This window comes from Anomaloglossus baeobatrachus, chromosome 3, assembly GCF_048569485.1.
Source record: "Anomaloglossus baeobatrachus isolate aAnoBae1 chromosome 3, aAnoBae1.hap1, whole genome shotgun sequence".
Classification (NCBI taxonomy): domain Eukaryota; kingdom Metazoa; phylum Chordata; class Amphibia; order Anura; family Aromobatidae; genus Anomaloglossus; species Anomaloglossus baeobatrachus.
Window position 1 is genome coordinate 189165916 of NC_134355.1, and position 14660 is coordinate 189180575.

The 14660-nt window shown below is 50.1% G+C and overlaps 1 protein-coding gene across 1 annotated transcript in view; it reads right to left on the minus strand.

Annotated features, from left to right (window-relative positions):
- Nucleotides 1-14660, minus strand: part of SERAC1 (serine active site containing 1) — a 211783-nt gene that overhangs the window by 41171 nt on the left and 155952 nt on the right. Inside the window, exon 14 of the mRNA XM_075338188.1 lies at nucleotides 3439-3536. Coding sequence (XP_075194303.1) covers nucleotides 3439-3536 — 98 coding nt within the window. The remainder of the gene's footprint in view (nucleotides 1-3438; nucleotides 3537-14660) is intronic.

The following is a 14660-nucleotide window of genomic DNA, read 5'->3' on the forward strand; positions in this document are numbered from 1 at the left end:
CATGTAACTCCCCTGTCCATGCTTACTGGTCCAAGTATCTGTGGTGAAATGCACCCTGTCACACACAGAGTTTCTCAAGGAATCGGTGAGGTTGCGTGCGACCTGCTGTGGTAGCGCGGGCACGCCTTTCTTGGAGAAGGAGTGACGACTGGCTATCGGCTCTTGGGGCACTGCAATGGGCATAAGGTCTCGAAAATCCTCGGTCTCAAAAGAGTGTAAAGGCAGCCTTTCTGTTGCCAACAAGTTGCAGATGATGAAACTCAACCTCTTAGGCATGTCATGCCCTTCGAAAATCATGTAAAACACAGCGAGGGGACTCCAACCACAGTCTCCCTCGTTTCCACTAATTGGGCCACACACACCCCACTTGACTGGCATCAGTTGACCCCCCTTTTGAAAAAGAAAAAGATGCTTTGCATGAAGCACTCTCAAAAATACGCGTGCCTTTCACCACCCCTGGATGACCCAGGGGAAGAAAAGTCCTCTGAGAGCCATGACTTGTTCATCTTGGTTCTTTTACAAACACAGCGAGGGGACTCCAACCACAGTCTCCCTCGTTTCCACTAATTGGGCCACACACACCCCACTTGACTGGCATCAGTTGACCCCCCTTTTGAAAAAGAAAAAGATGCTTTGCATGAAGCACTCTCAAAAATATGCGTGCCTTTCACCTCCCCTGGATGACCCAGGGGAAGAAAAGTCCTCTGAGAGCCATGACTTGTTCATGTTGGTTCTTTTACAAACACAGCGAGGGGACTCCAACCACAGTCTCCCTCGTTTCCACTAATTGGGCCATACACAGCCCACTTGACTGGCATCAGTTGACCCCCCTTTTCAAAATGAAAAAGATGCTTTGCATGAAGCACTCTCAAAAATATGCATGCCTTTCACCTCCCCTGGATGACCCAGGGGAAGAAAAGTCCTCTGAGAGCCATGACTTGTTCATCTTGGTTCTTTTACAAACACAGCGAGGGGACCCCAACCACAGTCTCCCTCATTTCCACTAATTGGGCCACACACACCCCACTTGACTGGCATCAGTTGACCCCATTTTCAAGATGAAAAAGATGCTTTGCATGAAGCACTCTCAAAAATACGCATGCCTTTCACCTCCCCTGGATGATCCAGGGGAAGAAAAGTCCTCTGAGAGCCATGACTTGTTCATCTTGGTTCTTTTACAAACACAGTGAGGGGACTCCAACCACAGTCTCCCTCGTTGCCACTAATTGGGCCACACACACCCCACTTGACTGGCATCAGTTGACCCCCCTTTTGAAAAAGAAAAAGATGCTTTGCATAAAGCACTCTCAAACATACGCGTGCCTTTCACCTCCCCTGGATGAGCCAGGGGAAGAAAAGTCCTCTGAGAGCCATGTCCACATTGTCAGTGGACAGACACGTGTGCTTATCTGCCAGCAGACCCCCAGCAGCACTGAAGACAGGTTCCGAGAGAACGCTGGCTGCAGGACACGACAAGATCCCCAAGGCGTACGTGGCAAGCTCAGGCAATTTATCCAGATTGGAAGCCTAAAATGAGCAGGGCTCAAGTTGCACAGTAATGGCATCGACGTTTCCTTGCATATACTCATATATCTGTGTCTCCTCCTCTTTTTCCTTGTCCTGCTCTTTTGTTTTCGCATGAGTATATGTCCTTGTCACTTTCCCATGTGTTTGTGTTGTGTTGTGAGTTGTTTGTCACCTTTTGGACACCTTTGAGGGTGTTTTCTAGGTGTTTTTATGTGTTTGTGATTGCCTGCCATTGTTCCCTATGCGGTTCGAGTTAGGTTTGTCGAACGTTCGACAAACTGAACTCGAACGAGACCTCCGTTCGACGAACCGAACTCGAGCCGACCCACGACCAGTTCGCTCATCTCTAATGGGCAGTGATAGAGCAGGGAGCTCTTGCTCTGTCACAGGATTGAATTGTATCGCGGTGACGCCGACATAGTTCAGTGCGGTGGTTGCAGAAAATTCGGGGCTCCGGCCAAGAAGTTCTGGGCCGGAGCTCCGGATCTTTGATGCCAGTGGTGCCCCTGCCGGCGACTCCCCTCTATGTCCAGTTGGAGAGCCCTCTGGGGCATTGACTGGTGTCTGTGTGCCAGAACGACGCTGTATAGATGATAGACAAATAAATATCAGATAGATAGATAGATAGATAGATAAATAGAGGGATAGATAGATAGATGGATAGATAGAGGGATAGATAGATAGATAGATAGAGGGAGGGATAGATAGAGGGATAGATAGACAGATAGATAGATAAATAGATAGATAGATAGATAGATAGATAGATAGAGGGATAGACAGATAGATAGATAGAGGGATAGATAGATAGAGGGATAGATAGATAGATAATAGATAGATAGATAGATAGAGGGATAGATAGAGGGATAGAGAGATAGAGGGATAGATAGAGGGATAGATAGATAGAGGGATAGATAGATAGAGGGATAGATAGATAGATAGATAGAGGGATAGATAGATAGAGGGATAGATAGATAGAAGGATAGATAGAGGGATAGATAGAGGGATAGATAGATAGAGGGATCGATAGATAGATAGAAGGATAGATAGATAGAGGGATAGATAGAGGGATAGATAGAGGGATAGATAGATAGATAGAGGGATAGATAGATAGATAGAGGGATAGAGGGATAGAGATACATAGATATAGACAGACAGACATTGCACAATATACAGGACACACACATGTTATACATAACACACACACAGCACATAATACTTTACAGATGATGCACAGCATGTTATACTCACAGTCACTTCCTCGGCTGCAGGAGTTCAGTGTGGCTGTTGTAGCAGTATCTCCGGCAGAGCTGCCCCTCCTCCCTCCCTCTCTCTGGTAAGACGGAAGGAGAGAGGACACAGAGCCGAGGTCAGGTGAGGGCGCCCCCTGCTAGAGCCTGTGCAGGGAGCCGACAGTGCGCAGAGGGGAGGGAGGGGAAGGGGGGGGGAGGAGAGGAGAGGGCAGGGCGGTTGTGCAGGGAGCCGACTGTACGCAGAGCGGAGCAGAGGGGGAGGGGGTGCTCCTTGCTGGAGCCTTTGCATTTAGAAGTAGCAAAGTGAAAGTAAACAGCTGCTCCCTGCGGCGCCCCCTCTGCTGTCTGCCAGCCGGCGCCCTGTGCGGCCGCACAACTCGCATATGGGTAAAGCCGGCTATGATAGCACTCAGCTATATCCAGCAATCTCATAGAGAATGAATGGTAAATTTAGGCATTTCAATTTGTATACTAAACTACGACATGAAGATGTTTGTAAGTGTAAATTGTATTTTTCTTATAGAGTGTATGTTTGGCGCTTTCTAAAAAGCAATATTTGCATAACTATGCTGACAGCAATGTAATATTCAAACATAGTTACATAGTAGCTTCATATGGCATAAAACAGGAAGGTATATCATAAAGTTGTACCTATACTGACCTCCCATGGAATGAGACACCCATATAATTGGCCGTTTCCCAACACCGGCCATCTTCAGTTTATTAAGGATTTCAGAACTTCTGTAAGCCATAGATTTCCTGAGGAGAGTATAAATGGGCTTTAGCATTAAATGTGTTTTAAAACGTGCAACTAAACTGTAATCATTGTATAATGAAAAGTTATGGCGTTATCTAAGATTCTCTCATTTTCAATTACTACCAGTGAATTGTAACATTTTTAATTACATCACACCCAGAGGCTGGGAATCCATATAGACCTGAAATCTACTCACGACTGAAAGTCTGCTAACATTTTAATAAACATTTATTCCCATATTCATTGCTGAGCAAAAATAGGTAATATCAGCTCACCAAGCCTGCTGCAGTCCTATAATCGTCCTGTGGTGGATGATCAGCGCACGGATGGTCAGAAGTCACCAAATAGATATAAAATATAAATCCAGCGCAATCACATGGAATATTAAAAAGTTGTCTTCTTTATTGATAGTTTTTCATAAAATCCAAAACACATGCAGCATAAAAATAAAGGATGCGTCAGAGCGACGCGTTTCAACAAACTGTCTTAATCATGGTCTGACCAATTTCAAACCTACCAAGACATGGTCGTCCACATAAATGGACATCCCAAGCAAAGAGAGCACTAATTAAAGAAGCAGCCAAGAGGCCCTTAGGCTATGTTCACATTGGGCATTTTTGCAGCGTTTTTTAGCTGCAGATTTGACTTGGTTTTATGGAAATCCATTTTAATAAAACGCTGCTTTTCACAGTCCCAACAGAGTCTATGAGATTTCTGAAATCTCATGCACACACACAAACACGTCAGGATTTTTGTACTGACAGTTTTGAGAACTTCCTCAGGTTTTGCTGCGTTCTGAAAAGAATGAGCATGTCAATTCTTTTCAGCGCTTTTGCTACCATTTTTCACCCTAGTGATAGGTGGACTTTGCAAATACCCTGGATCAACGGGTCTAACTGGGTTAATAGAAAAAAACACTTAGGCCCGGAATTGATCCAGGGTATCTGGCCGCCACTTAAATGGTGGTGGGGATAGGGGGATTGGAACAAGCGCGGTATATTTACTGAATCACCGGCGCGGCTGTACACTCCCGCGGCTCCTCCACTTCCCCGCTCATTTCATATTCACTGCTTTCATCTGTGATTGGTTGCAGTCAGACGCGCCCCCAGCATCTGACTGCAACCAATCACAGACCTGGTGTTACGGGGGGGCTGTCTGATAATAACCGAAAGGAGTATCAGACAGTCAGGGTCCACCGTGCAAAGACTTTGCTGCAGACTATGGCAGAGTGCAATACCTCTGTTAACTCACAGAAGGATATAATAAATAAGTAAAGCAATTCCTCCCTTACTTGGAGGGTGTGTGGAATGATCTCTGTTAATAATCACAGAGACAAAGGCAATGTGTGCGAAATGGCACCTACCTAGGTCCGCTCTTCTAGTGGTGCAAAAGAGACGAACAGCAGCGTAAGCCGCACAAAGCTCCTACCTGCGTTCGCTCCACTAGTGTGCGAGGACACGAACCACTAGATATGGCACCTGCCTAGGTCCGCTCTTCTAGTGGTGCAAAAGAGATGAACAGCAGCGTAAGCCGCACAAAGCTCCTACCTCTGTTCGCTCCCCTAGTGTGCGAGGATACGAACAACTGCCAGACGCAGTATAAGGAACGTTACCCTAGCGGCAACGTCCACCTACGAGTAGAATCACAAGGCCCAGCCAGACCATGTGCCTCAGGCACCTGCCTATGTCCGCTCCCCTAAGAGGTAAGGATACGGACAGCAGCCGAAGCTGTAAGGTATAAGAACGCTACCCTGCCGGTAGCGCTCACCTAGCATAGACAGAGGAATGCCTAGAGGAACGCGCACAGAGCGTCTACTCATATGCATGAACCAAGAGGACTGAGCACCATGCGGCGTGTGTCAGGGTCTTATATAGACTCTGTGCCTCATCCAAGATGGAGGACACCAGAGCCAATCCAATGCCAGAACGACAGGAGTGACGTCATGCTGGCCTATCACCGAGCAAGACGTCACAAGCACATGACCAGCGACCAATCGGCATAGAAGGTGTCAGAGACATGTGACCTCGTGTCAGCGATGATGTCACCCGCACATGTGCAATGGCTCCAAGATTGGACTTAGTCTCCGGCGCTCGCACATGTGCAGTAGCAAGAAATCTGGACTTAGTCTCCAGCGCTCGCACATGTGCAGTAGCAAGAAATCTGGACTTAGTCTCCAGCGCTCGCACATGTGCAGTAGCAAGAAATCTGGACATAGTCTCCAGTGCTCGCAGCAACCGTAACACCTGGTCTGCGGGTCTTACGTAGAGAATGAGTGAGCCGCGCATTCAGCGGTGACCTCACTCAGGCTATTTACGGTCGCAGGTATCGCAAGCTGTGACCAGAAATCACCTGAGTGAAGTGACCGCTGAGCGTGTGGCTCATTCATTCTCAGGAGCTCACAGCGGGCAGTCCTGTTCTATGGCTGCTCACTGTGATCTTCAAATGTAGCATAATAATTATAATAAACATAACCTTTATTTATATAGCACCAACATATTCCGCAGCGCTTTACAGAGCTGAATCGCTGTGGGATCTCGTGTGGATTATGTCGGACCTGCAGGGGTGTGATTATGGGGTTAATAAAGTTGTGAAAGAGGAGGCTTTTTGTATTTTATTTCAAATAAAGGATTTTTTTCAGTCTTTATGTTTATTTCTTGTCACTTATTACAGATTGGTAATGGGGGTCTCATAGATGCCTGCCAATATCAATCTAGGGTTTAGTCACAGCTATGAGCTGCGATTAACCCCTTATATTACCTCAATTGCCACTGCACTAGAGCAATTCCGGAAGAGCCGGGTAAAGTGCTGGGATTGTTGCATCCAATGGATACACATTACATACACACTACAAAAAACACTGCACATCGCCCTGTGACCTCCATCATCAAACGTGGTGGCATCATCATGCTGTGGGGGTGCTTTTCTTCACCAGGAACAGCGAAGCTGGTCAGAGTGGATGGGAAGATGGACGAAGCTAAATATAGGGCGATCCTGAAGGAAAAACTGTTAGAGGCTGCAAAAGACTGGAAACTGGGACGTAGGGTTACCTTCAGCAGAACAACTCATGTGTGAATGGCCTAGTCAAAGTCCAGACCTAAATCCCACTGAAAATCTGTGGCAACACTTGAAAATTGATGTTCACAGAAGCTTTCCATACAATCAAACTGTTTTGCATAACAGAAGTGGCAAACATTTCAGACTTTAGATGTGCAAAGCTGGTAGAGAAATACCCAAAAAGACTTATTATTAATAATAATAATAATAATCTCTTAGATGCGACAAGCCCAGTGCTTTACCCGGCTCTTCCCAATTGCCCTAGTGTGGTGGAAATCGGGGTAATGAAGGCTTAATGGCAACCCAGATCAGCCACTAAGTCCTAGATTAGTAATGGGGAGGGTCTATAAGACACCCCCATCACTAATCACCACAAACACCAAAAAAATCCTTTATTTGGAATAAAATTCAAAAACCATCCTCTTTCACCACTTTATTAACTTGGGAGCATCCAGCTGTGACCGCAAATCACCTGAGAGATGTCACTGCTAATCGCAGCTCAGTCTCTGTTTGCAGTAAAAGCGGGCAGTCATGCTCTATAGCCGCTCACTGTGACTTACAGGTAGCAGAGCTGTATTGTCATGTGACCTCATGTGGATTACGTTGGACCTGCAGGGGTGTTTTAGGGTTAATAAAGTGGTGAAAGAGGGTGTTTTTTGTATTTTATTCCAAATAAAGGATTTTTTGGTGTTTGTGTTTACTTTCACTTACAGATTAGTGATGGGAGTATCTCATAAACGCCTGCCATTAGTAAGCTAGGACTTAGTGGCTAGTGTGGACTGCCATTACTCCCTCATTAGCTCGATTACCACAACAACAGGGCAATCGGGAAGAGCCGGGTAAAACGCCGGGCTTGTCGCATCTAATAGATGTGACAATCTTGAGCGGTTACAGGTTGCTATTTTTAGGCTGGGGGGCGGTCCATTAAGCTCCCCAGTCAAAAAATACCAGCCCCCAGCTGTTGGGCTTTCTCTTGGCTAAGTATCAAAATTGGGGGGAACATACATCGTTTTTTTTTAAATTATTTAGTTAAAAAAGCCACATGCAGTTCCTTTAATTTTGATACACAGCCAATATAAGCACAGGGCTGGAGTCTGCAGCCTGTAGCCATGGGCTTTATCTGTGCTGGGTATCATAATACAGGGCACCCTACACTAATTATTTTATTTCTTTTTATACCATGATACTGTCCTGCAGACAGGTCTGTGACTGGTTGCAAGCAGACGCTGTTACACAGACTGGGGGGCGCTTCTGACTGCAACCAATCATAGATGACAAAACGGCTTGTGGGCTGGGAAAGCAGTGCATACGCGATGCATCTAATGTCGATGACGGAGCCTCGGTATATATGCACTCGCTTCATTCTTATTTTATTTATTTTTCCTTTTTTATTTATTTATTTTTTTTTTTAATTTCTCTAGTGCTAGATCCGGATCAAACACCTGGAATCCCAAGCCCGGGACCTGAGTACATTTAAAACCACGTGGATCAGGATTTTTACAGTCCGGGTCCGCTCATTACTAGTAGTGAGATCAGGTCTCCTCATTGAATTCCTAATAAACACACCTTAGCGCAGAATGGTACAGTGGATTATATGATCTTGATGAGGATAGCTATGACCTCTTTCTAAAAGTCTGCAATAGGAGGGCAAGACCACATCATATGTATAAAATCTTCACCTATGGCAATTTGCAGTGCTAGATCAACCCATTTTATATACAGTCATATGAAAAAGTTTTGGCACCCCTATTAATGTTAACCTTTTTTCTTTATAACAATTTGCGTTTTTGCAACAGCTATTTCAGTTTCATATATCTAATAACTGATGGACTGAGTAATATTTCTGGATTGAAATGAGGTTTATTGTACTAACAGAAAATGTGCAATCCGCATTTAAGCAAAATTTGACTGGTGCAAAAAAATGGGCACCTCAACATAAAAGTGACATTAATATTTTTTAGATCCTCCTTTTGCAAAAATAACAGCCTCTAGTCGCTTGCTATAGCTTTTAATGAGTTCCTGGATCCTGGATGATGGTATATTTGACCATTCCTGTTTACAAAACATTTCCAGTTCAGTTAAGTTTGATGGTCGCCGAGCATGGACAGCACGCTTCAAATCATCCCACAGATTTTCAATGATATTCAGGTCTGGGGACTGGGATGGCCATTCCAGAACATTGTAATTGTTCCTCTGCATGAATGCCTGAGTAGATTTGGAGCGGTGTTTTTGGATCATTGTCTTGCTGAAATATCCATCTCCTGTGTAACTTCAACTTCGTCACTGATTCTTGCACATTATTGTCAAGAATCTGCTGATACTGAGTTGAATCTATGCGACCCTCAACTTTAAGCCCCAAAGCATATGTCACGCTCCCCGGGTCCTTGGCTCCCCTCCCCGGGTCCTCTGCTCCGCTCCCCGGGTCCTCAGCCCCGCTCCCCGGCTCACCTGCCACGCTCCCCGGGTCCTTGGCTCCGGTGCCCGTCCTTCCCAGGCCCCCTGGTCTCCGATCGCGGCGCCCGACGGCTTCCCAGGCCCTGGCCGGCTCCCCTGCGTCCTCTTCTCAGCCTCCTTCCCTGGCTTCTGGCACCCGGGCTGCGCGCATGCGCATTAGGGCGCGCGCGCGGTCACTGACCCTTTCTTAAAGGGCCAGCGTCCATTAACAGGAAATGAGGCTAAACAGGTACAGGGTATAAAGGGGTGTATTGTCCAAGAGGGCGGGGCCTGATCTTCGTGTTTTCCAAGCTAGGAGTCAGGTCTCCTTGTGTCTTCGTGCCATACTCACGTATCTCTCTTCTAGAGCTGATCCTGCCTCGCCATCCGGTTCTGCTGAATCCCGAACCCCGCACGCTGTCCGTCTGCCATCTGACAGTCCGTACCATCTCGGATCCCTGCGGTGACCCGTCATCTCGCTCCAAAGGTTCCGGACCCCGCCTGACATCACCTCGGCTTCCGAACCTGAGCTACGTCACCCGGACTACCATCTGTGACTCCGTGGTCCCAGGGACTTCTTCGTTACACTCACTGGCACGGACTGTTCTACTGCCCATAGTGCTTCAGCTACCGGACTCCTTACCACCATCTTAGAGTTCGGCCCAGTGGATCCACCTCCTGGGTCTGCCCGACCGCCTGGCCCTGACAGTAAGATCAGGCCATGGATCCCGCTGCAGCACTAGCAGCCTTACAAGAGGAACTCCAACGCCAGCGTGAAGTCCAGACCCGCATGCTGAACTTTATGACTTCCGTGGACACCCGCCTGACCACGCTACAAGCGGCAGTCACGTCTTCGACATCCCAAGCCGCCACTAGTCAAGCCACGTCCCCCGCTCCCGTGGCTGCTTCTTCGGATGCTTCTAGACTGCGTTTGGCCTCACCACCCCGGTACGCCGGAGATCCCAAGTCCTGCAGGGGGTTTATAAACCAATGCTCCCTCCATTTCACGCAGCTGCCACATCTGTTTGCCTCCGACCAAGCCAAGGTCGCCTTCATCATGTCTCACCTGGAGGGCGAGGCACTGGCGTGGATGAACCCGTTGTGGGAGAAGGAGGACCCTATGACCAAGGATCTTCAAGAGTTCCTGCAGGCCTTTCGCAGCACCTTTGACGAGCCGGGACGCGCCTCTGCGTCTGCTTCATCCCTCCTCCGCTTACGTCAAGGAACACTGACGGTGGGCCAATACGCCATCCGTTTCCGCACTTTGGCTTCAGAACTCGGGTGGAATAATGAGGCCCTAACAGCCGCCTTCTGGGAAGGACTCTCGAGTCGCATCAAAGATGAGTTGGCGGGTCGTGACGTGCCCTCCACCCTAGATGCCCTGATTGCCCTAGCAACTCGAGTGGACATTCGTTTTCAGGAGCGCTCCAAAGAGCTGTCTCGTGAGAGACGTCCGGTACGGCATTCCTCTCCTCCACAGAAGCCCTCAGTATCTCAGTCATCAACAGCTGGGATTCCCGTCCACGAGCCCATGCAGATCGACCGAGTACGACAGTCTGAACAACGTCGAGCAGAGCGGCTCGCCAAGGGTCTCTGCTTTTACTGCGGAGAGGACACACACCTCCTACGCTCCTGTCCGGAAAGGCCGGGAAACTCCAAAGCCTAGGGTTGGTAGGAGAGGCCACCCTAGGTGCTGGGACTCTCTCAGACCCGGTTATGTGGACTGTGCAAGTGTCAACGGGAGAGACGCGCTTCACGGCTGAGGCATACCTCGACTCTGGAGCAGCAGGCAATTTCATCCAGCAGGCCACGGTGGACAAGTACCAGCTGCCTGTTACTCCACTCGAGAAGCCCCTAGTGATTGCCTCTGTGGATGGGAGACCCCTCTCTGATACCATCTCCTGGGTCACCAGTCCGGTCGAACTGCGTATCGGTGCCCTGCACACCGAGAACATCGCTCTCTACGTCCTTCCACACATGTCCCATCAAATCCTGCTGGGACTTCCCTGGTTGCGGACACACGAACCATCAGTCAGCTGGGGTACTGGCGAAATCACCCGATGGGGTCCTGCTTGTCATGAGAAGTGTCTGAAGTCCATACAACCCATCCCACGACCTCCGGTTCCAGAGAACCTACCGGAACTGCCTTCGGCCTATTGGTCCTTCGCAGACGTCTTTGACAAGAAGGAGTCTGAGGTACTTCCGCCACACCGTCCCTACGATTGTGCCATCGACCTGCTCCCAGGAACTACACCGCCTCGAGGACGGATATATCCGTTGTCTCCAGCCGAAACCAGGGCCATGTCTACCTACATCACAGAGAGCCTGGCAAGGGGATTCATCCGGAGATCCTCCTCTCCTGCGGGAGCAGGCTTCTTCTTCGTTAAGAAGAAAGAGGGTGACCTACGCCCATGCATCGACTACCGGGGTCTGAATCAGATCACCGTAAAAAACAAGTACCCTCTGCCGCTCATCCCCGAATTGTTCGACCGGCTCAGAGGAGCCCGTGTGTTCACCAAGCTGGATCTTCGGGGTGCCTACAACCTAGTTCGTATCCGCTCTGGGGACGAATGGAAGACCGCGTTTAATACTCGCGATGGGCATTATGAATACTGCGTGATGCCCTTCGGCCTGTGTAACGCACCAGCAGTCTTCCAAGAATTGGTGAACGACATATTCCGGGACCTCCTCTACATCTGTGTAGTAGTTTATCTGGATGACATCCTTATCTTCTCTCCGGACCTCCAGACCCACAGAGAGAACGTACAGCTGGTTCTACAAAGACTGAGAGAGAATCGTCTCTACGCCAAATATGAGAAGTGTGTCTTTGAGCAGTCTTCTCTCCCTTTCCTGGGATACATCATCTCGGGCACTGGACTGCAGATGGATCCAAAGAAGGTCTCCTCCATACTCAACTGGCCTCCCCCTTCTGGACTGAAGGCAATCCAACGGTTCCTGGGATTCGCCAACTACTACCGCCAGTTTATCCCTCACTTCTCTGCCCTGACTGCTCCTCTCTCCGCTTTGACCAAAAAGGAGGCTAATCCAAAGGACTGGTCACCTGCGGCCGACGCCGCGTTTTGCTCACTGAAGCGAGCATTTGCCTCCGCTCCTGTACTCCACCGTCCGGAGTTAAACCGCCAGTTCACCTTGGAGGTGGATGCCTCCTCCTCGGGAGCCGGAGCAGTGCTCATGCAGAAGTCCTCCTCCGGCAAGATGGTGACGTGCGGTTTCTTCTCCAAGAGCTTCTCAGCGCCTGAACGTAATTACACCATCGGTGACCGAGAACTATTGGCGGTCAAACTGGCTCTAGAGGAGTGGCGCTACCTTCTGGAAGGAGCAGTGTACCCCGTGATTATCTACACGGACCACAAGAACCTGGAATACCTGCGGTCCGCTCAGCGACTGAACCCACGGCAAGCCAGGTGGTCCCTATTCTTTGCCAGGTTTGACTTCCAGCTCCATTTCCGACCCGCGGACAAGAATGTACGCGCTGATGCCTTGTCTAGGTCTTTCATGCCCATGGAGCAGGAGGAAGAGACTACCCAACCCATCATCTCTCCTAGCAAGATCATTCCGGTGGCTCCTGTCACCCTGGCCCAGATACCGCCCGGAAAGACCTATGTCTCTGAGACTGACAGGCAAAAAGTGTTACACTGGGGTCATGCCTCAAAAACAGCCGGTCATGCAGGCCAGAAGAGAACATGGGGTGCGATTGTACGCCATTACTGGTGGCCATCCCTTCGCACGGACGTCGCTGCTTTTGTCTCTGCCTGCTCCTCTTGTGCCAGGAACAAGGCGCCCAAACACCTGCCCTATGGCCGTCTTCTGCCGCTGCCTATACCCTCAGTTCCGTGGCAACACATAGCGATGGATTTTATTACGGACTTGCCATTATCCTCTGGACACACAGTCATATGGGTCGTGGTGGACCGGTTCTCCAAAATGGCTCACTTCATCCCCATGGCTGGACTGCCCTCTGCTCAGGAACTCGCGGAAGCCTATATACATCACATCTTCCGCTTGCATGGCTTTCCATCCCACATCGTGTCCGACAGAGGAACTCAGTTCACCTCCCGCTTCTGGAGGGCGCTCTGCAAACATCTGGGAGTAACTCTGGACTTTTCTTCTGCATACCATCCTCAGTCTAATGGCCAAGTGGAGAGGGTCAATCAAATCTTGACATCCTTCTTACGTCACTATATCAACGCCCATCACGACGACTGGTCCACGCTTCTGCCTTGGGCTGAATTCTCACATAACCACCACATCAGTGAGTCGTCCTCCAAGTCTCCCTTCCATGTCGTTTACGGACTTCAGCCCTCCGTCCCATTGCCTATATCCCCTTCTTCGGATGTCCCTGCGGCTGATACTGTAGCCCGTGACTTCGCTACCATTTGGGACTCTGTCAAGGCGTCCCTTGGACGCGCTTCCCAGCGGATGAAGAAACACGCTGACAAGAGGCGTCTGGACCCTCCGTGTTTCTCTCCTGGTGACCTGGTCTGGCTTGCTTCCCAGTACATCCGATTGAAGATACCTTCCTACAAGCTGGGTCCTCGCTACATCGGGCCGTTTAAGGTCCTCAGCAAGATCAATGAGGTCTCCTACAAGCTACAGCTCCCGGCCACGATGAGGATACCCAACTCATTCCACGTCTCCCTGCTCAAGCCGGTTGTCCTTGGTCCCTTCTCCGCTGCTGCCAGTCCGGCTCCTCCACCTATTGCCGATGACGACGTCTATGCGGTAAGGGATATCGTGGCCATGAAGACCGTACGAGGTCGACAGTTCTTCCTGGTGGACTGGGAGGGGTATGGTCCTGAGGATAGGTCCTGGGAGCCCAGGGAGAACGTGGGCACTCCTCTGATCCGTGCCTTCATGTCCCGGTTGCGGGGAGGGGGGCGTGGGGGGGGGGTACTGTCACGCTCCCCGGGTCCTTGGCTCCCCTCCCCGGGTCCTCTGCTCCGCTCCCCGGGTCCTCAGCCCCGCTCCCCGGCTCACCTGCCACGCTCCCCGGGTCCTTGGCTCCGGTGCCCGTCCTTCCCAGGCCCCCTGGTCTCCGATCGCGGCGCCCGACGGCTTCCCAGGCCCTGGCCGGCTCCCCTGCGTCCTCTTCTCAGCCTCCTTCCCTGGCTTCTGGCACCCGGGCTGCGCGCATGCGCATTAGGGCGCGCGCGCGGTCACTGACCCTTTCTTAAAGGGCCAGTGTCCATTAACAGGAAATGAGGCTAAACAGGTACAGGGTATAAAGGGGTGTATTGTCCAAGAGGGCGGGGCCTGATCTTCGTGTTTTCCAAGCTAGGAGTCAGGTCTCCTTGTGTCTTCGTGCCATACTCACGTATCTCTCTTCTAGAGCTGATCCTGCCTCGCCATCCGGTTCTGCTGAATCCCGAACCCCGCACGCTGTCCGTCTGCCATCTGACAGTCCGTACCATCTCGGATCCCTGCGGTGACCCGTCATCTCGCTCCAAAGGTTCCGGACCCCGCCTGACATCACCTCGGCTTCCGAACCTGAGCTACGTCACCCGGACTACCATCTGTGACTCCGTGGTCCCAGGGACTTCTTCGTTACACTCACTGGCACGGACTGTTCTACTGCCCATAGTGCTTCAGCTACCGGACTCCTTACCACCATCTTAGAG